The 22,664-nt window shown below is 46.1% G+C and overlaps 1 protein-coding gene across 2 annotated transcripts in view; it reads right to left on the reverse strand.

Annotated features, from left to right (window-relative positions):
- tyn (trynity) overlaps positions 1-22,664 on the reverse strand; it is a 94,433-nt gene that overhangs the window by 38,323 nt on the left and 33,446 nt on the right. The window contains exons 2-4 of one of the 2 annotated variants that reach the window (XM_055062997.1): positions 19,237-19,340; positions 2,091-2,360; positions 1,686-1,952 (exon numbers count right to left, since the gene is read on the reverse strand). In XM_055062997.1, coding sequence (XP_054918972.1) covers positions 1,686-1,952; positions 2,091-2,360; positions 19,237-19,297 — 598 coding nt within the window. In that variant the 5' untranslated portion in view covers positions 19,298-19,340. Of the gene's footprint in view, positions 1-1,685; positions 1,953-2,090; positions 2,361-19,236; positions 21,936-22,664 lie in introns of those variants that run through there. The other variant, XM_055062998.2, reaches the window with a different exon arrangement.

Genomic DNA, 22,664 nt, shown 5'->3' on the forward strand with positions numbered 1-22,664 from the left:
TAACGAGCCGATTTAAAAAGTTTTTGCAAAAGAACGCTCCCTATAGGACACGCAACAACTGCTAGCGTATAATCAAAATTTTCCATGGGGCTTGGTGAGGGGCCCTTTTAAGCAAAGACAGATATATCTCATAAGGAAGAAGTTCTGCTGAAGTGTACACAACGCTTCTTTTAATGCGAATTAAGTTAGAGGCAAGGCACGTCATTTGAAAGTAACCTCAATAACATCAAAACTTGTAAAAATATCCATGTTTTATAATAAAATGGGAATTTTTCGTACTAATCGACGCAGCAGCAAGCTTCAATGCAAGTCTACTGCAGCAATAACAAGCTTTACCTTTAAAAATTAGAATTGAAAGCGCGGTGCGCAGTGGTTTCTTGCTTACATTGCTATTTCTTAACAGGATTATCCAATCTACCGGGTATTTCTGCGAAGATTCCAACCAATGTTTAATAATCTCCTGTGGCAGATAGCACAAATCTAATCGTTGAGCTCGATTGCTTAAACAGGCGGACGCTATTTGCACGTAAAAACGAAATGCATAACTGAATAAAATGTACGAATTAAGATTTAACTAACAACATTGCTGCGCACATTGTAATTTACAAGCTACGGCAGGGGAGTTTACAAGGCGGATCTACTTGGAACGAATTCTCAGGATTACACCAGCTTCGATACATTATTTCCAGAACTTTGCGAAGAATAAATTGGTACGCCAGTTACTTATGTGTTTCAATGCATCAAATGGCGTTTTCTTAAAAAAGCATGCGGAACGACTATGTACTTTTACCGCAAGTTTGATGGCGCATATATTGAAAATGATGTCATCCCCAGATTTATTTTCAAGTGGATGTGCCTTGCAGGCTCACGGGCTACAATTTGTAAATTGCAGTGTGCGCCGTAACGTAATTCGTTACGTGAAATTTTATTAGTCTATTAGACATTTGCATTTCTCGTGCAAGTAATGTCCGCCTCTTCGAAGGGGCCATCTTACGGACTAGAATTGTGCTATCTGCCATAGAGATTTTTAAAAATTGCTTAACGACTCCACAGAAACACTCCGTATAAGATAAATAAGCTATCATTTTCATCTATGCTACAAATAAAGATAATTTATGGATCAATTTCCGACATCTCGCCTTTCTACACCCATTCTTTCAAGTTAGGTGCAGCGGGCTTTGCCGCACATCTATAGATCACTGCGGCGCAGCCGCACGCGTTCTGGTCGATACCGCTTTGGGGGCGGAGGCGGACCAGGGAACCAGTTTTCACATCTCATTTCTTATTCTTTCTTTTCTTTAAGTTTAGTTTGTTATTGCAAGAACAGCCAGCAAAGCAACTGTTGAGGAAAGCAGCAAACACGCGTCCCGCGCATTTCCAAAACACTGCTCTCCTTCTGTGGTTATGGCTTATACTACAGCCGTTTCAATAGGATCATACAGTAACGCTCTGCCACGTGTGCTTTTTGATATTTGCTCAGTTTTATTCGCGGTTATTGACAAAGCTGGTCAAGCCAAAACGGGGTCGTCCAGCTACAGAGAAGCGTTGCGCACCTGTAGTTCTTACTGGAAAAAGCTTGCGCGCATGAACGTATGAGACGTGCAACAAGCCCGTCAGCTGTAGCGCAATGGCAAGTAGCTGCAAGGCTACCGAGGGAATAACAGGTTGGACAGAATGGGGACAACCTTCGAGGCAGGCGTTCTCGAAGTAGTCGACGCCGATGGCGTCCCCGTACTTCTCCTGGACGCCCGCGTACCGCCGGTCCACGTCGCTCAGGTGGCACTGCAGGGTTACATAGTTGAACTCGGCCGAGCGGCACACGAAGCGGTCCTCGTTGAGGCAGGCCGCCAGGCACGAGTCCTTGCTTGCCGTGAAGAGCACCGCCGTGTCGTGGCCGCGCACCATCTTGTTCGGGAACCGCTCGAACGACCATAGCCGGTCGCAGATTTTCTCTGCGCACGCGAACCAGAGAACCCCCCCGTGAACCCAAGCTGCTGGCGCGGGCGAGGGCCGCTCGCTTCTACGCCCATTATAACGTGACTTCTGCGCACTACAATGGTTTTACTTGCTGGGCGCGCAATGTGACTGACCGGAGCGTATGTGGTTCTTGACGAGGTAGTAGAGGTTGACGGCCCGCTGTGGCCTGGCGGTGGGCTTGCGCGCCTGCGTGCTGTTCTGCAGCAGGCAGGTGGTCTCCTGTTGAGGCGCCAGCGGGTTGAGCACGAAACTGAAGGCGGCCGCGACGCACTCCTTCTCGTCGCGGCACCAGCCTTGGCACTCGTAGAGCGACAGGTTGCGGATCGTGTAGTACGCGCTGCCCGCGAAGTCTAGATTGGTCAGCTTCTCGAAGCTCACCTTGGCTGCGATCAGCGAATGAATGAATGAATGAATGAACCCTCCATGACGATACTATTGTTGTTCAGCGAATTTGGCTAAAAGCAAGAAATTCTTTTTAAAGTAAGGAAAATTAAAAAGTATATATTTTTTACATCGTAATTTCTGGACCAAACAAAATGAAAATGATATACAAGCATAGCAAGGAAGAAAGAAATGCTCGGGCAATTATGTTCGGTATTTATGCAACATTGAAACATCACTGCAGAAAAGTACAATCAGAATGTATAAGAGAGAAAACCGCATGAAAACTATATTAGCACTTGTTACAGTCAAGATTTAGCCGTAAGTATACGACGAGAAATTAAACAGAAATACATTTGTCCTCGCAATCAAAACAGGCAAAAGGTTTTTCAATATCCACATTCCTCATTTCTTTCTACATATTCTACTGGTTCAATTCATGCCCCTTTACTGTTGTTAACTATTTGCTACTCGTGTACTTCTTTCCAGAATTCCGAGTTTGTTCACACACCCGCACCTTCAATGCACATGAGGTATCGCGAAGGCAATGGCACAATATGACTATGTAACAATTTCTCTTTATGAAAAATAACCTACACAAGAGCCATGACACGTAATGCTCAACAGCTATTTCTCATATCCCCTAGAAAGACGGATAACCTATATTGTGAACAGCCACAGAAAAGCTCGTATAAAAAAAATATCCATAGGAAAGAAAGTGCAAGAAAACGCACACACATATCAACAACTTGAGTGTGCAAAAATTGTAAACACTGATGGGCAAATGTGAAGTTGCGGCAAGCACAATCGCTGGCACGACGCATGGCCAACGGCAATATAAGCTCTACTGACAGCTACTTAATTCAACGTATGGGTGTCCTGCCTCGTAGCCACCTTGTTTTTACACAGTGCGTGCACTCTGAAAAGGGAAGTTGCAATAAATGCAATAATAAAGCTTACGAAACCCCTAAAACACGATTATCTCGGCTTATGATACCATCAAACCCTAGTTGATGTGAGATTATCAGTGACCCGCCGTAGTTGCTTGTGGCTATGGTGTTGGGCCGCTAAGTACGAGGTCGCGGGATCGAATCCCGGCCACGGCGGCCGCATTTCTATGGAGTTGAAAACACCCGTGTACTTAGATTTAGGTGCACGTTAAGGAACCCCAGGTGGTCCAAGTTTCCCGAGTCCACCACTACGGCATGCCTCATAATCAAATCGTGGTTTTGGTACGAAAAAATCCCACAATATATTTTTAATTTATCAGTTCATGGATAATGTTTTGCAGAAGTACACTACTCAAGATCACAGGAGCATTTGTTATACACACGTAACATCAGTGCCTGTACCAAGATTTTTTTTTCACATCACCACAGTCAGCAATGACATTAATAACAAACGCAAGAAGTCAGTAGCTAATTAGGCAGAGGAAGTAAAGTCATAATTAAAGGCGACGTAGAGACCCAACCAGCGTGGCGCAGCTTCCGATATCTTCAATTCAGTGGCGAGCCTTTTTCCCACACTTTGCGAGTGTTGAACGCAGAAGGCGCTCTGCACGGCGTTCCAGGTCATCTGATGTTCAGGACGACTGAACAAAAACGCACCGCGCGAGCAAAAAAAAAGAAAAAGAAAATAATATCCAGGCGGGGCTTAAGTTTCCAACGAAACGAGGAAAACACGAATGTGGGTCTCCGTCGGCGGGACTCCGAAACGGAGAACGCGCGCACGATTCGGTGACCGGGTGCTTTTTGTCGAGAACCGTCATTCCCTTCGTAAATTATAGGCAGACACTCGTGATTTGTATAGTTCGGAATCTTGCGCCTCTCCAAAGAAGAGAAAAACAGACACATACAGGCGCTAACTTCCAGCAACCTGTGTGTGTCTGTTTTTCTCTTCTGCGTCCTCGTGCTTTTTTTTTTCTTTTGCGCTATAAGAAAAACTTCAAAATGTTACACAAACAAGCCGAAATATCTAGACTGATGGCCTGTCCAAAACTGCGGCCGAATTCACGAAGCTTTTCGGTCACAAGTGCCGGCGGCCTTCGCTAATAATATGTCCAACATCATGATTGGCTGGAACCTTACGACCAGATTTAGCGTAAGAACCTTCTCGCGGACACGGGCCCTGAGCGACGAGGCACATGCCCGAAGCACGTACCCTGGTCTACAGGCATAAACGGGCGCGATTCGTGCGCCGGGCGTGCGGCCACGCGTGCACGTCACAGCTTTCATCGCTTCGCCGTGGCCGCCAGTGGGACAGGCGAAGTCCTTTACAGTGCAGCGAACGCGTTCATTTGAAACACAAGTCTGCCCATTTCCGAGGCTGCGGTTGCATTTTGCGTTTCGTCCATTTGCCGCGCGGTGCCACAGTCTGGTTCTGCGCTGGACGTTAAATACGAGAGTGGACGTTCCCCTCCGCCTTCGTCTCATCAGAGGACACGTGTTTCTCCCCCTTCAACGCCGCCAATTTATTCCCTCGTTTCCTCCTGCGCGTACATCACCGCGCGGTGACAGCGCGCGCTCATCGGGCAGCAGCACATCTCTCGGCGGCCCCGGGAGATGCGCAGCGCACGGCCTGGTGTGGAGCGCCGCTGCTCGTAATGAGCATTTCGGCGCCCGTGCTCTCCGAAAGCGCTAATGACGCCGACAGGCCTGAGAAAGTTCCGGGTGGCCCACACACCCAGTGCTGAGAGAACGGCGTATCGCCCGTGCCGGCACCGCGGTCGTGTGAATGGACATGGAACGAGGAGGGAAACGGAGCCAGCCGGAAACAATGGGCGCCGGCGGCGCGGCGCGGCGGCCGCCGGTCGTGGGTGGCGAGGCAAGGTCGGCGGGGGAGGGGGCCTTAAGGGTCAGCAGGCGACGCCACGCGCCTGTCAGGGTCAGCACCAGTACTCCAGCCCTTTCCTTTGGCGAAGCTTCGTGTCGGCGGCGGCCGGTTAGCCCAATCGATATAGCTCACCGTGCAGAACGCGGTAGTTGAGCTCAGTGTCACCGGATCACTGTAATCCAGACGCGTCGGACGCTTTTCACGCGATCCGATTCTCTTTAAATTTTTCTCTCTTCAAACAGCCTCCCTTCATTTCATTCTTTTATCCGGGATCTTTTCGCGAGTGATTCAAACAAGGTCTGCTGCCTTCAGGGTTTTCACCATTTTGTGCTTAAACGTCAACGTGAAAAGAAATCGCCAGTCATGATTCCTGAAGAGTGATCGGTTGGAGGCCGTGATCAATCGCATAAGTTCTGCCCCGTAAGAGCTGCGAGTGCGCGTTCCGTTTCTACGAGTACGAGACCACCCGCAGAAACGACGCGTATCGCGGTCGAGGCAGATAACAAGTAAGGCGATGCTTCTGTTCATTCTGTTGGCACGCGACTCCGACTATAATGTTCCTCGCAGCGTAATTTGACGGAAGTCGCGTAAAAATATCCTTTAACGAATATTGCAACGCAGTTCAGGCAGTTCAGGGTTCTTCTAAATTTCGGTGAAGTCCTCTAACACAGAGAGTCAACCACTTCTACAAGTTGAGACAGCGCACTAGGTCGTACTATATAACAGCTGCTTTGTCATTAATAGGTATTTTTTCGCTTGCATTAAGTTGACTGAGAAACAACAAACGCAACCTTCGCCCCTTGACCTCTCAACATTACAGTGCAAATTCAGTATTCGAAAGTTGAACATATTACAGTTCTCAGCATTACAGTGTTCAAAAGAACAGCATCTTATTTTTTTCCTTCGCATAATGTCACCTTCACTCTTTTGTTTTCTCTCTCTTTTCTTTTGGGGGGGGGGGGGGGGGGGGCAGTTGTTTTTAACGCAGCCGCAGTGCAGTTCTTCAACGCACGGCGAACGGACTAATTCCACCTGTGTAATGAACCATTTCGGTCATACAGTATGACCTGTTCAATTTCATCGAGGCGACTGCTACATTTATGCCAAGACATGTTTGTGTCGGCCTTACGCGGAAAATCCATTGCGCACGCATGCGATCCTTCACAACCTGACTTTGGCAGTCTGCTTACCGCTGTCACAGACTGCCGGGCGCTCAGATGCGCGGCTTGTCGCCAGCAAGAATTTTGCGGCCATGCCAAGATAGACGTCCTGTCAAAGCGATGGAACCGCTGTTTTAGGCGTGGAGTGCACTTAGTTTCTGTGCAGCGTGTTTGAGAGCCCTACGGCTGCGGCGAGCCGGCGGGAAGCCCTGTAACCTTTTTTTTTTTTTTATTTCACGAACCTTCTCTTAAGAGGAAGCTTTTGCTCGGGGCCAGCTGTGATTTCCCAATTCAAATACCTGTTGAACAGAGAAATGTTTTGATGGGACAACCACTGTACCAGTCTGAGGGACATTTGTTGCATTTCATAGAGAAACTTAAATTCTGGTGACTGCAGGAAACAGAATTTTAATTTGGTTCTTCGAAGTTTATACAAAAATTGCAGAACATCGGTGCATTGAAAAAAGTATAGGTACAAAGCTTACAAATCCTCAACTCTGCACCAAATGCGCAGTTCTGTAAAATGCACCTGCTAGAGCATCTCAAGCGGACAAACTTGTTTTAACGAATTAACATATTACGTGAAATTGTTACAATGTTTGAGGGCTTTGCAAGAGTCCTATACTTACAAGTTATTGGTATATTTGATGACGGTGTATAATGCATCAAGTGTTTCCGCTTTGGATGTATTATTAGGTGAAGATTATATAATTGTGACATTTTTTTTTTGTTGCTGAGTTACAGAGTTGCAGACTTAATACTTGAGTTTTTTCGAAATATTGGAATTTTCAGGAAGTATAAGAGGTATGGCATAAATTTAAAATCCCCTTTTTTGAACTATTATATTTTAACCTTCCCTCTAAAATTCAGCTAACCTGATCAAAATCTGGGCATTGGTTGCCGACGAGAACTTCTCCGTTCCCAAAACGAGCCGCGCAAAAGGTAGCGGGCCGGAGACAATTAAAGTTTGTGTTACCGAATGTGTTCTACGCCTTGTGCTAAAATGACGTTACTAAAATTAACAATTGAAACGTTGGTTCCTTAGGCATTAGAATTAATCAAATTAGGAAGAACACGAAAAGCACTGGACGCTTCATCAGGAAAGTGCTTGGTTTCATCCACATACAAGGCTTCGCTTTATTCTCAAATTTGGCGCATGATAGCTGGTACACCCTCTGTGTATATACATAGTCGGGTTTAGATATGCGTCTTTAATGCACACAAACCTGCTAATAGAAGAGCGCACGATATTCAACAGCGTCATCACACAGGCGTCAAAGCTAAGTTGTTGCAGCGTATTCGGCGTTATAGATACGAACGTCGACCAAACGCGCCGGGCAGCCAAATAAGCGCCTACACGCTGACAACAAAGACCATCGCCACCGGTGCACTTAATAGCTGCACGCGTTCTTGGTTATCTCCGATCGGCCGAGAAGCTTGGCCGCCGAGTTAGCCGGGCAGGGTTTGTGGCGTGCTTGTGAGAAGCGCTTATAGCAGAGTACACTTGTACTATAGCCTGAGCTGCGCGCGCGAGCGTTCGTTCTCGCAGGTCTCGTCGCTAGCGTCGTTATAACGAGATGGCTTGCCGTCCGGTTGACTCTCGCGCGCTATTGGGTAAGCGTGGCATTGAACACTCACAATAATAATGTACACTTCTATTTTCAGCACGAGGTTAAGTAAAAATGTATTCTGGTAAAGATTTTTTTTTTATTAGTTCTCCTCGCTTCACGTGGGACAGGTGCATGAGTTAAGTGCCCCCTGGTTATACTACATCATTATTCCGTTCATCTGTTCCAGAAAAAGCTATCCCGTCATTTCTTGTTCCACCGAGAAGGCTCAGATTTCGGACGAAGTTGCAAGGGGTGCCGTGTCCTCTGACCTTACAGTGAGGCCACCTTGTCTTTATAGGTAGTAACGAAATAGGCCATGCGACCTGCTTTTGCATTTTCCCGCGATGTTTGTATCTGCGGCTGATACCTACCTGCCAAGCCAGCATCTCCAGCCTGCCGGGCACGTGTACACGAGCCGAGCTTGCAACGTGCCTTCATAAACTATGCTATACTCGCGAGAAGCTGCCTGTAGCTTATTACTTGGCTTCCTGCACTCGTTCAGATCACGTTCAAAGTGACCGGACGAAATAAAAAAAAAAATGTGGCAGAAACCATCGAAGGTGATTGTCAGCGATAGCTTTCTTGTGTAACCTCCTGCATACACCCATGCCATCCGCGAATCGCGAATCGCGGCGCATCAGCAGACGCACGGGGTGGCAATCGCACATCCAACCGCCATGCTGAATGATACCACGACACAGTAGGTCTCGTTGTAATCACGGTCGCCCAATTGAAACTCCGTAGCAACTTTCACTGTCCTATAGTATCCTGGATGCAACTTCATGGCAATGGCTATCCATCAAGAGGCCGCGCTCGACGCGGTGGTGTCTGTTGCGGACGGGGTGCTATCGCTTTGACACATTTAAGGCTAGATATCCCTTGCGTCACCTTGGCGCATCTATTCTGTCACATTGGCCAAGAATGGGCACGTAGCAGTATCACATACGCTGTGCCGAAGTTATCTGTTCGGGCACGTGCCCAGTATCACCGTACCCAGTGAATCCAAGTTGTTTACTTGGCCAGACAGCAGCCAGCAACAAGTCGTCTATTCGGGCAACTTGGGTCATTAGCTATGTTCCACTGTTTATTCTGCGAGATCGTCCAACCATCCCAAGAGGCCAAAACAACTAAAGAAAGACACCGATTTAAATAGCTATCGCTTTAATAGCGCTCGAAAAGCACAACATAACCCGTTGCACAAAAGGAAAATTGAACGAAAGCGCAGTTTAAATAGTTAGCAACTCTAATTAGACATATGTATTTGCAACTTCTAAAGACGTAAGTCACGCTTGGAATAACGAATGTGTCTACAAGTAGTTGCAGCTCAGCAGGCAGATGAGAGGGCACGCACGCACACACAGCGATTGATAGAAACCCGCGCATTACTATTTTGTGTTAGCGATGTCGTCCCTTAGTAACCATTGTAATTTGTCTTAAAAAATATTGCAATCGCGCTAACCAAAGTTTTAGCAGCATGACATACCCGAAGGGATGCGTCAGGCGAGCTTCAGCTTACCCACGCTCCGGATACTTGAATGATTGGCTAGATGCAAATATGAAACTCGTGAATGGCACAAGCATGAGTAGCGCATGCTCTGGAACAGAAAGCGCTCTGCCATGCGCCGCCGTGCGGTTCCGTAGCTCGAAAAAGCCGTTGCCTTACCAATCGACACTACTCCATTCTTACCGAACCGCGATGTGAAATGCAGAGCCTGCGCTTTCCAAACTACAGCCCTTCCACGGGCCACCCAGAAGGGACGGTGCAGTGGCCAGAGCCAGAGGGACAGCCTTTCGCAGGTCGTTTTCACTACAGGGGGGCGGCAGCAACGTGGGCGCTCTCCTCCACCGCGCTCGCTAAACGATCCGACATCGGTTTAGCCGCCCGTTGGAAAACAAGCGCGACTGTCAACGCGGCGTCATCCCGGTTGTTTGGAGGAGCGCGCGTCTATAAGGCTCCGAGCGGAGCACTTAGCCCCTTCATTATTTCGCACTCAAACGCTCCTCGGGCGAGATAAGCGTGGCAGCGCCAGGCAGTTCCGGAATCAGAGACATTCATTTCCGCGTGGGGCGTCTTTGGCTCGTACTGGCTCGGAACGGAGCATCCGCGGCCCGCTTGAGTGGATGTGGAGGCGACGCAATGACCCGCGACGGTTCTCGCATGTGACGGCGTAGGCACGCGAATCATTTTTTTTTTCCTGCGGTTACTCCCGCTGCTCGCGGCTGTACGCGCGCGTCTTTCTTGAATCGGCTGCTTTGTGGCGGCGTCCCTCCACCAATCCCCCCCGCTCCGTGAGGACCCCGGTTTATGCCTATGTGTACTTTCCGCGAGAACGGGTGGTGTCGTCGTACGTTTGCAGTGAACAATGCACGCAAGAATAGCTTCGAACAAATAGCACCGCAGGTGTCGATTGGCGCCCCGCTATGCAATCACGTGCTTGAAATCCGCGACGTTCGGCGGTGAATCGAAGCTCTCACGGACACATTCTTTTCCAGGGTTGGTGACATCCTTACTTCACGAAAATCGAGGGGTTTAGAAGAAACGCCTACTGCCACACCGTCGTTCCAATGCGTGTTAAAGGTACCATTGACAATTTTATTTTACGTGAGTTCTCCCCCACATGACTAATGTGCTCTGAATGTGACGTCCCTGAAGACCTGCAACATGTTCTGTGCAACTGCTGCCGCTACGCGTCAGAGAGAGAGTCTTTGAAGGCGTCACTGCACCTTCAACGGTACTCGAGTTGTAAATACGGACATATATATATATATATATATATATATATATATATATATATATATATATACACACACCAAGGCAACCTTTAACTCGTCGTGAAGGAGTCATCCGCATACTAAAATGGATGTAATGCCTAAACTCAAAGCTGTGTGCGAGCTTAGCCGACAGAAGACAAGATAAAAAAAATACCACTGCCTCCATCGCTATGCAACGTCACTTGTCACAAGAACTCCACTACATGTCCTTTAACATGTATTTTTTTGTTATTATTATTATTTTTTTCTGATCGACCACGGTCCGAGTATGCCAGCGTACACATCTTCGCACGATCATAATAGGTATGTTCGGTTATTACGGGTACTCATCACGTGAGTTATGGCTACTGAACATTGATGACGGGACAGACTTCACCGCAGGCAGAGATTTGAATCAGTGAGGATGTTGTGTTAAAATTCAGGATGGATAAAAGGAGCCGTGTACCCGCCGTGTTGGCTGAGTGGCTATGGCGTTGCGCTACTAAACCCGAGGGCGCGGCACCGAATCCCGGCCGCGGCAGCCACATTTCGATGGGTGTGAAATGCAAAAAAACGCCCATGTGCCATACATTAGGCGCACGTCGAAGAACCTCAAGTGGTCAATACTCTTCCGGCGTCCGTTACTATACGACGCTTACATGGACGCAGTTATTGCGCGTGAAACCACAGAATCTGATTTTTTTTTTTTTTTTATTTAAGACGCCGCAGTGACGGGCTCCGAATGAGTTCAATTCGTCTGGGAATATTTAAAGTTCACTTATACATGAACACAAGGGCGGTTTCGCATATCTCACCGGCGAAAATGCAGCCGCTGCGACCAAGAATCAAGCCCGTATCTGCGTGACCCTGCGGCAAAATGCCGCAAATGCAGTGTAGCCGCGACTGGCAGGAAAACCACTGTTTTTTGTCCCCATCCCAGTCTCGGGAGAGTAATTCCAAATTCAAGACCTCGAGGACGAGAAGCGTATGCTGAGTGGCAACGAAGTAAACAAACGCATTTGCCGGCTTTAACTAGAACTGACTCGTTGTTTCGATTATTAGGGTATACTCTGGCTTACGATTGGCGTGTTCAGAATTTCGAAAGTGTTAACGAGGGAGTCAAAATAGAACGAAGCTCAATAGGAGAAATGGACCCGGTCTTTCGATAAAAGCGTTATTAAGCTAAGTTACATTAGAAGTAATTTACTAAAATTTCAAAAAAAAAGACCCTGACGATGGTCTTGCATTCAATGGAAGAATTCAAACAGATCCGAAACAAAGCCATGGGTAAGGTAACATTAGCTAAACTTAATGATTAATTAAATCAGTTCTCGTGTTGTCGCTCGAGCACGAAGTAGACTTGGAGCTTGGTTAAAACAATTCAGTTTCAGTTGTTTCACCAAAGGTGTTGCAATTTCTCTTGTCAGCAGACTTGTGCAAAACCAACGTGCAAAAAAAAAAGAAAAAAAAACGGACGTTGTATATCGCGAGGAGCTTTTCCTCACCAGTCTTGTGTACTTATAGCTAACGAATGTCATGGGCAGATGTTAAATCAGGGATGGAAGTTTCAGAATCTGTGTATTTTTCACTACGTATACAGTTTGAAACGAATATTCGCTCCGTGTACATCCCAATAATAACCGAATACGTGCGACACAAGAGAAGTTGAAACCGACTTCACGATCACCTGGTGATGATGCCTTTATTACTAAACATATTTTTGGTAGCCTAAATATTGTTTTTGCTCAATAAAAAATCAACGCTGCTCTATACACGCAATATTTCTCAGAGTACGAAGGTTAGTGTCATCAGGTCACGACATAAAAAGGATTTAAAGGCCACTACGGTAACCACGGGTCCATTGCAATACTTTTCTCTATGTGGAGTGCGTTCTGGAGAAAGGGTTTCATAAAACTATGCCGTCATTTTGCCATGAATAGTGTGGCAAAATACGGTTTCCGCAGTGGCAGTAGTACAGCAAGCTTTCTTGAAGATGTAATTTGATAACCTCAACTTTAATAAACTTCATAAAAGCAACACCCTGTTTACCCAATTTGTAAGCGTCCGCAAGGCATTTGACATGTCCGAATATAAATTCTTACTAAACTAACTCGACGCTTTTACCTTTAGTGTTTAGAAAGTCGGAAGAGTGTTTTTTATTAACTATTTGCATATTCCGAACAGTGTACCTGAATGAGCAGTACATTTAATGCACAGATTAAAGTAACAATGATAGTGCTCAAAATTCTATATTAGAGCTGCTACTGTGCATTGAATAATATGTATATTAATTAGGTTTCTTGATCTTTAATAACTATATATATATACATATATATATATATATATATATATATATATATATATATATATATATATATATATATATATATATATATGTGTGTGTGTGTGTGTGTGTGTGTGTGAGTGTGTGTGTGTGTGTGTGTGTGTGTGTGTGTGTGTGTGTGTGTGTGTGTGTGTGTGTGCGTGTGTGATGAAACACGTCTTGTTTTGCATTGTACAGCCTATAGTACGTGAATTCCAAATACAGCGCAAAAAATACACATACACATAAAGAACACACGAAAGCGCTTGTCCGTGTCTTTCGCGTCTTCTTTATGTGTATGTGTATTTTTGCGCCCTATTTGGAATTTACGATGTTAGACATTTCTATTTGTGTGCGTGTGGTTTTTTTTTTCTGTTTACTTCGAAAACATTGTTATTTAAAAGCCTAGCGAGCGTACTTAGAAGAAGAAGTATTTTAATGATTGGAAAATGTAGAGAGGTCGGCCGGATAATGGAGCATCTGGCCTGCTACTCCACGTAAGGGAAGGGAAGAGGGGAAGAAAAAGGGTCACAATGGGGGATGATAATGGGAGGAACGAGGTGAAGGACACATTACACAACTGGTATCACAGGCGTGAGTCCAGGCCCGTGTCACCTAGGAATTAAGTCACTACATATGCATTATCTGCACAGGTGGGCATCATTTTCAATATAAAAAAAAACAAAGCGAATCTACTTACTTATTGAACTATTCGGATTAATTAACTTCCTAGTTACCAACTTTACGGCAGAGGTTTATGTTCTAAAGTTTAAGGGAATCGTAATAAAAGTCTAGCTCCGTGTTTCGACACTTCGAAATAGCCATGCACGCCGAAATAGCCTGGCGTCGAATTATTCGTTCATTTTACCTGGCCACGTACGCAGCACCGCGGAGAGCGGCCCTCTGTCCTACCCCTGCGTGACGTACGAGTGTGGCGTAAAATGAAGTTTCCCTCTTCCCGCGATCTCGTTTCGATTGTTCCTATGCTAGATTGTATGCATAGTCCCTTTACCGGCAGCGACGAGGGGGATCACTTTGCCGCGTCGTATATAGCCAAGCTTCATTTGACGCCGCCCTCTACGTCACAAGGGGGTCGCGGAGCGAGCTGCCCTTTGCAGCGTTGCGTACGTGATCAGCTAAACTGAACGAGCAATTTGATGCCAGTTATTTCGGTTTACATGGTCGTTTTGAAATGTAGAAGCCCGTAACTAGACTTTTATGAGGATTCCCTTCAAATTTCGAACATGGACATGTGCCGTAACGTTTGTAAGTAAAACGTTAGTTAATGTAACTAGTAAATTAATTGCTTTGCTTTTTGGTTATTTGTTTCTTTTTTCCAAATGATTTACGTATATAATAATCTGTAGTGATGGTGATTCAAGTAACTTATGTAGGTTTATTATTTATATTTAAGTGTTCGAAGTTAAAAAATAAGGAAAACACTCTACGATGAAGCAGCGCACACTTAGCAAAACGAGCCTACATCATTCGGCTGATGTGTTTCACTGAAACCATATATTCCCAAATAACCTGAAATGTCAAGTATTATTCCGAAGCGCCAAGTATACTTATACGTAAGTATAAATCATCATGCTGTTCTTGCACGCCCCTCACCTCAGTGCATTATTCCGTATACCTTGGCATCATTTTTGATGGCACGCTATCGTGGAACTAGCTAATTGAAGCGGTGGCAAAGGCCTCTTTGCCAGCTCTTCGCTTCGCTTCAGTGCAGTTATACGCGTCAAGTAAATCTTCTGATTACCCGGTTAAAAAGATGGTGTATAAATTTTTTGTTAGATATATGAGCCAGAAGAATAAGGTGGTCGGAGGGGCTCGATTTTTTTGTCACATGCATTGTGGTATACTAGTAGTAGTAGTAGTAGTAGTAGTCGTAGTAGTAGTAGTAGTAGTAGTAGTAGCTAGTAGCAGCAGTAGTGGTCAGCCTGGACTCAGTCGGCGCGAATAAGAGAGATGACCCAAGGTAAGCAACTTTCTACTCAAACCACATGACGTCAGACATAAACACGTGGTTTCGATTCCTTTTGGTCACTTCCAGTCGTCTCTTTTATTCGTGTGCCAAATGCAGCTTTATGCGCAAAAACTTAAGCCGTGTAATTCATCTTCGTCAGCCAAATAATCCCTCCTTACTGTGAACACCGTAACACTGATGTGTACGCTGTTTAACGCTGTCCGCACCGTTTGCTTGTTAATAGACAGTTTTAGCAGAACGTTTGCTGCGCCACGCTCCGCTCGCGTACACCTGCTCTGCCCCAGCTGTTGAACGGAAAAAGAATCCGTTTTAGCTGTGCGTTCACACGTTCCGCTGGCGTGCAGTCGCATGCTGTGCCACTAGGTGGTAGAATATGAGACAACAGACAAAAGCATATAGCATATTCAAGTGGATCAGTGCCAAGCAGTGAAATTTTCCTATGTCGCACTTTTTAAAACGATAATTTTCGTTTTGTTTTCTTTCTTTTTCTTCTACCTCGCTCTCTCTTTTTCTCTGTTTCTTTTTTTTTTCTTTTTTTTTTTACACCGGCCGGGTGCATTGTCACACGAAGGCCGCGAGGCTGCGCCGAGTCGAAGAAGCTTGATGTGCCACTTGTGTGCTCGTCAACAAATCGTCGTATTCGCAACCGTGCTTTTGGCGCCGAGTTTTTACCCTCACCTCGTTTCGTTATGAACTCTGTCAAAGATGCGTCTCCCGAGCAGATCAGCCAACCTGCGGCAGTGGCGGCAGCCATATTGTATTTTCCTTCGCCTCGCTCGTCGCGCTTGCGCGATCCGCTCCACGAGCTTTCTAGCGGAACGGAGGCGCCCGTCCGCTCACACGCTCGCGGCTGAGCGGAGCGGGGCGACGGAAACGTTCTGCTAAAGCTCTCTAATGCGCCCGCGCGCACTAGCTAAACCTCACCTGGGCAAGTCGATTTTTCGCAGTGATAGTTGTTACTATAGGATCTTCCCTCAACTTCGTCAATGGTCTGCGTCCGTGCGTGACGGATTTCACAATCTTACCCGCCGTGGTAGTTGAATAACTATGGCGTTTCGCTACTGCGCTTGAGGTCGCGGATTCGATGCCGGCCGCGGCGGCATCGAACTCTTGCGTACTTAGATTTAGGCGCACGTTAAAGAACCCCAGGTGGTCAAATTTGTTTAATCAATCTTCCTCCACTAGGGCGTGGCTCATGATTAGATCGCGGTTTTGGAAACTGAAGCCCGTAATTTAATAATAATTGTTAAACGGTATCAGAACCTTCGGGATCGGGCTTGCGCACCGCCTCCGGGAGTGCACACGATAGGGAGATACTAAATTTCTTAAATTTTGTTTTGTTGAAGCATCTCCAACAGTTTGTCTGCTTACTTAGCTTACTTTACGCTTGCTTACCTATGTTTTCCTTACCACTGCAGTCGTATTGCAGCAATAGATGTTATGGGCTCCTGAGTATCTTGGGTGTCCTTGGAGTCAGCGGCGGCGACGTCAGTCTGTCTTCAATGCCATCATATATACAATACGTTTTTTGTTTGTTTGTTTTTTAAACTTCACACATTTTATTTTTAAGCTTTTTCAAGTCGCATGCAGGATATATCGCAATTCTGTCTGTTAAGACGGATTACCTGAAGAGACGTGCATTACTTGCACGACAATTCGCAATGTCTATGTGGCTAGACAAGAATATTGACTAACTAAATTTAAAAATTATTCCCTTTAGCAAGCATTTTTCATTTCTGAAGTTGAAGCTGACTAGTAATGAAGTAAAGCATTCTTCAGTTGTGAAGTTGAAGCTGACTAGTAATCAAGTAATGTCTGCTTAGCCGAAATCCAAAGTCTATAGCGCTATTTCCGATATATCCGTCTCCAAAACATGCTAAAGCATGCAATGGCGCTTCAGTTGAGGTCGTCCGAAAATACTTGACGCACGCGTTTGGTAAACTGTCCACCGGAGCGCCAATGTATTTAGCGGCACAGGTTAAGGCCATGTATCTCGAAAGTGGTCACGATTTCTGCTAAGCAATTACGATTTGACTATTGCTTTTCTTCAATTTCGCGATTGCATCATGTGCCCTCAAGTGAATAATTAAAAACTTCATTAGCGAACCCTTCTTATCAGCCACCTGGACATCGCGATTTACTTTTTGTAGGCAATTTTTATCTTTTTCCAAAAAATGCATCTCAAGAAAGCGTTACAGTGCTATCTGTCGAAAGCGATTTTTAACATCTCTTCGAACTGAACAAAAAATAAAGAAGGAAGCAGACGGTGTATAATTGCACTGGTATACCATATAAAGGTGTGTGAATTGAAAGTGGAACACCCGGAGTTGTGGGTCGACATCGAATTGTATAATAGCTTGCATCTTGTATGAGGTTGAGTTATGAAGAAGTGCCGATGGGGTGTCCGTTTTTTGCTTGTCTATACTGTCCATGGGGATAATGTATAAATGAACATGGGGTTTCATACCTTTTTCTGAGCACTGATCCGCTTTCATTTGATCTGCCTTTACTACAGGTTGCCTACTGGAAAACTATCACTATTGGTGAGCCGTGCACATTTATAGTTATCGTTTTTACGTACTTACGTGTCAGAAAGTATTAGTCACCCTTTAGTATTTAGAATGAATGCGTAAGGGTGCGCGCTAAACGTGTACATTGAGGCCCAGCTACAAGGAACAAGTTACCGACAGATTTTCGGCGTCGGCACCCGCCGGCGTCACGCGTTGTCGGCCGGCTTTCGTGCTTTGCTAGCCACCTCGGGCGTCAGCGCTGTGATCTGGCATGGGCAGGCTTCGGCGTCGAGGAAGCGGCGTTCCCTGCGTCACATTGTTCCTGACTACACTGCCCGAAGCCGCCTGAGGCCGAAAATACGTCGGAAGCTTGTCCCTTGTGGTGGGGGCTTTAGTCAACAAAGGGGATTTTCCCCCCAGTGCATGTCTCTCGAATGTTTGTTTTTCTGGTTGACCTCTCCGCCTTTCACATCTCATCTCTCTCTCTGCCCCTGTCTCTCTCGCAGGTGACAGAGCAAACTATTGTTGTTACAGCGTCGCACTCTGGACTAAACTAAGAATTTCTTATGGTGACGACACCACCGAGGCTCGGATGCAAAACGCGCCCCATGCTACAGGCTTTGTTCTACATACTTGACAGTACTTAACTGCAACGGTTACTGCTTCCTTCCCTCTAATTTCTTTCTTTTCATTCCTTCACCCCCTTCCCCCAGCGTAGGATAGCAAACCGGGCGCGCGCCTGCTTGACCTGCCTACCTTTCATCGCTCTTCGGCTTCCTACTTTTTAACAGAACCCTGCTCTCCTGACATGGAAATGCCCTGGCTTTCCGGTTCTTCTAAGTATTTCTCAAAATAAACGCCACAAGAGGAGGACGTTCATATATGAATGTCCTCCTCTGGGCTTTATTTCCCAGTGGTCTTCGTGTGGCGCGTTTCGAGTACGGCACATACGGCTGACCGGCAGAAACTTTAATAAAACGAACGCATATTTGGTATCTATCCTGACGAAAGACAAGCAGTAGAAGGGTACCAGTATCAAACGTGCTGAGCACAAGTCGGCAGTATTTTACGATTAGAGCCGCATTTCACTAGATAATTTGATATTTATTATTTCATAATGTTTGCTATTTACTCAAAAGGAATTACTTGGCTCTAGACTACATGTGGAAGGGCCCTTCCAACTAACGGCCAAGTTTTACAGTACTACATTATTATAGCCTTTAGAATAGTAAGCTGTTGGGCTAGTTGGTTTGACATGATTTTTGCAAAGGGGAGCGCAGAAGCGTTGCGGAAAAGGGAGACGTGGACAGGAAAGACGCTCACTTGCGACTAAGCGTTGCAAAAATTATTATAGCCGGCATCTCACAAAGAAATACGTAGCCAAACCCACAGCAACACAACGCAAGCCTATACATAAGCTAACCTAGCCCAGGTTTTTAACCTCTGCAGCAATGGCGTTGCCAGGATATTCGTTCGCGTCAGATATTAGCCAGAATATTAGCTGGCGATATTAATCCATCGCCGCCACCACCGTCCACGGTGGTGGCGCCGATGCCGTGTGGTGTGTGCGAGCGGTGACCCGGTCTCGAGGCAGGGGCGGCCGCGCATCCTCCGTTCCAACAAAAGGCTCGCGCTGTGCGGTAACGCTTGCCGAGCAGTATGGCCGACGCGGGCACACGCCTCGTCAGAGCGCCACACTCACCCGATACGAGCGTCGTGACGTGGGCCAGTACCAGTAACGTGACACAGTGCCGCCTCCTCATGCTGATGGCGATCTGCGTCCCTTCCTCCGGGAGTGCGGAATTCCTGCGTGAGAGGAGTCGTACTTCGTCTTAACACACGCTCACATTTGTACTACACACTTTTCTTTTTTTTTTTTTTTTTCTCTCCTTTTTTTTTTCTCTCTCTCTCTCTCTCTGTGTCTCTCTCGCTCGCGCGCGCACGTCTACGGGCTGCATGCTTGCTGACCGGCACAGCCGGAAGCGGCCGCGAAAAAGCACACTCGCTTCGCGGACGCTCTCAAATGGGCTGCCTCCGCAAGGTTATGTTATTTTTTTTTTTTCGTCCTCTCTATATTTCTTTCTTTCTTTTTTTGTGCGTGCGCTTTATTTACTACGACGCACAAAGCTTCGCCGAACAGGGCTTCAAGCAACCTTACGTGCTCGTTGTTCAACTTCTTACAGAAGCGTTCCTGCAGAACGTAGTAATGCCCGTGGATGAGCCGGAGTAATACGGAGGTTTCAGAAACACTGTTTACTTTGCAAGTACGTCAACAAGTACACGGTTTCTTGTGACAACGTGAAATGTCCTTGCGAATACTTTTGTTGCAAGTTTAGCTGTTCGGAAAGCTACGTTCGTACAGTTTTTCCTTTCTTTCTTTTTGTGAGCCGCAACGTTTCCGTCTGTAGCTGGTTCCTCCAAGAACATATTCATTTGCTTGTTATTTGTTTTTATTACTTCACTTTTGCCATAGGGTGCCGCAAGAAATCGTAGTTATGTATACGTTTTTCATTTAGAGGGCTACGGCGCTTTCTCAAGACCTTCACTCTAGCAGCGAGATTTCGAAATGTGAGACACTGTATAAAAAGAAGTAGGCCTATAAAGGCTGGGAGGACAGCCAGAAAGATAAGCAGGTTTAAACGGACGCTAAAGAGCAACACTTTAATCAGTTCAGGCTGCCAATGTATTTTTACCGAATAACATTTTTATTCATTTAACAGAAAAAAGAAGTTTGCAATTACCAGAGAAAATGAGGAGCAGATGTCCTTCCTTTTCTCAATTCGACACCACGACCTTGGCGCGGGTACCTGATCGTGAAATCACGGATTTCAATTTTCTTTTTTTTTTTTGCATTTAGACCGTTTTTGTTCAGGAAAGGTTATTGAAACGTGCGAGGTTAAATACTTGGTTCCTTAAGAATGTAATACAGTCATTCTTTGCCGTTAATCAATTAACTAGGCCCGACCGCACAGACTTTGTGAAAATTTATTACGTCGAGGCGAGCTGATGCAAGAACCTCAGGGTGGTGGCTCCACCCACACTTTTTTTTTTCTTTTCTGGATTACAAATAGCCAGCTCTTAGTGCATAAGTGATCGTTTTGCTACTGCCAGAAGCGTGCTTAACTCAAACAACATCACTTAATATTTTGCTGTAATGTCTCATTGAAGAGACTGCACAATAAGTTAAATATATATTTAGTTCTATACAAACTTCGTCGCAACTAATCGGTTAAAAAAGCTGCGTCTCACCCTGTCTTTTACTCGAACAAGCACCTTAAGACAGGCAATTCACAATAAGATCCGCGTATTCGCTTCTAAGGATATAAGCTATCCATTATGGTTGTTCATACAGTTCCTTTTTTCTTTATATCTCGCTGCCCTCGAAACATGACTCGAACAAACACAACTCATTGCCTTCTCTGGGAGAAGGAGAATGACAAGCGGTAAAAACGCGTCATGCAGAAATTTAAAAGTCAGAATGCAAAGTGCATAATCACAATCGTAGCTGCATTCTTTTTTTTTTTTTTTACATCTTCTGTCGCATTATATTTTCCTTTGCACTTCAGCTCCTAAAATTGTGCTAAGGACCCTCATCTTAAAAGGCAATAAATGTGGCAGCGTTTGCACATACGTGGCCAGCTAGCCGGGCAAGCCGAATACGCCAGTTTCCTGCATGTACCAGACACGGTTGCAATTTGGTTTCTCAAGTGTGTGATTAGCACCCAGGCAGCGAGCCGAGGAGTCGAGAATGCACTGTTGTGGGTAATTCTCTTTGCCCTCGATACACCATTAAACACGTGGAACGTTTGAAGAACGCAGCACGAAAGAAGAGCGCCACTACTGTCGGCCGGAGGCCCTTCTTTCCTTTACTCTCTTCGTTTTTCTTGCGTTATCTTTTCTCGGCTTCTAAGGGTACTTTCTAGAATTACTTAATACATGCAGCCAGCTTTTTTTTTTCCCTATTCCGCAGTGCTGTCTCTAATATCTTATGCACACAGGACAGACATACACGCTTACGCGTGGCCGAAGCCCAGCTGCTGCCCCTTTTTGGCAATGTTTTTCAACTACGGAGGGAAGAAACGAAGAAAATAAGTAAAGGGGAAAGAGGGGGGATAGAAGTTTCGTTTGTGTCCATTGCCGTGGGGGCGCGGACAGCAACGCTGGGCGTCATTTTTCTGCTTCGGCCGGCAGACCCCTGAGCCGTGACGGCTGAGCATCGTTCGTATTTCCGGCACTCAAAACTATTTCCGCCGCCCCGACGAAACGCGCTGGCGAGCGTCCGCGGCCGCGTGGCAGCACCCCATGCCCGCGACGCCGCCTCTCTCGCTTCCTTCTCCTCCTGCTATGACATCCCGTGGCCTGACGTTGTATGACGTCTCGGCGACGTTGGCCCGCACACCGCCACCGCCCAGACGCGTGAAAGTTGCTACCGTCGTACACGTGGACGGTACCTACAGCGTTGCAGAGTAACCTGGGGAAGCTGCACACCCGGCTCTCATTTCTCTCAGCGCGGGTAGAGTTCTCTCACCTCAAGACGTTTTCGTAAGCCTGCATAAACAAGTGGTATAGGACGAACGGCTCGTGTTTCCGATAAAATAAGTTTATATTTTTCTCGCATTCTTTCGAATACCTCTATTTCTGCAGCAGCTCGCACCTTCGATGGCGAGCTGAGTATATAACAAGTGGTTTTTCACATTTCCTCCCTGTCCTTCCTCTGCTTTTATATATCTGTGTATCTCTCTTTCGCTGAGCGAACCAAGCAAGAACAGATGACAAGAACTTTGACAGATTGTTTCTTTCTTTTCTTCTCTTCTCTCTCTCTCTCTCCCTCTCTCATATATATATATATATATATATATATATATATATATATATATATATGAGTGCGATGAGCGCTTCCGCGAATAGCGCTGTGCGAGGCATGCGTTGGAGCCATGTTCTATAGTGAACAGTTTCAAGCATGCTGAGAATCACAACTTTCAGCGATACTTTGACAACGCACCGCTAGAGCAATAGGAGTTACGCCCGCTGGCGTAACCATTGAGCGTCCGTTGAAAATAGATGTGCCCGACAGTGACTGACGCAGAATACAGCCCCTAGCTGGCCTCACGGCCCCAGCGAATCGCGATG

This window comes from Dermacentor andersoni, chromosome 1, assembly GCF_023375885.2.
Source record: "Dermacentor andersoni chromosome 1, qqDerAnde1_hic_scaffold, whole genome shotgun sequence".
Lineage (NCBI taxonomy): Eukaryota > Metazoa > Arthropoda > Arachnida > Ixodida > Ixodidae > Dermacentor > Dermacentor andersoni.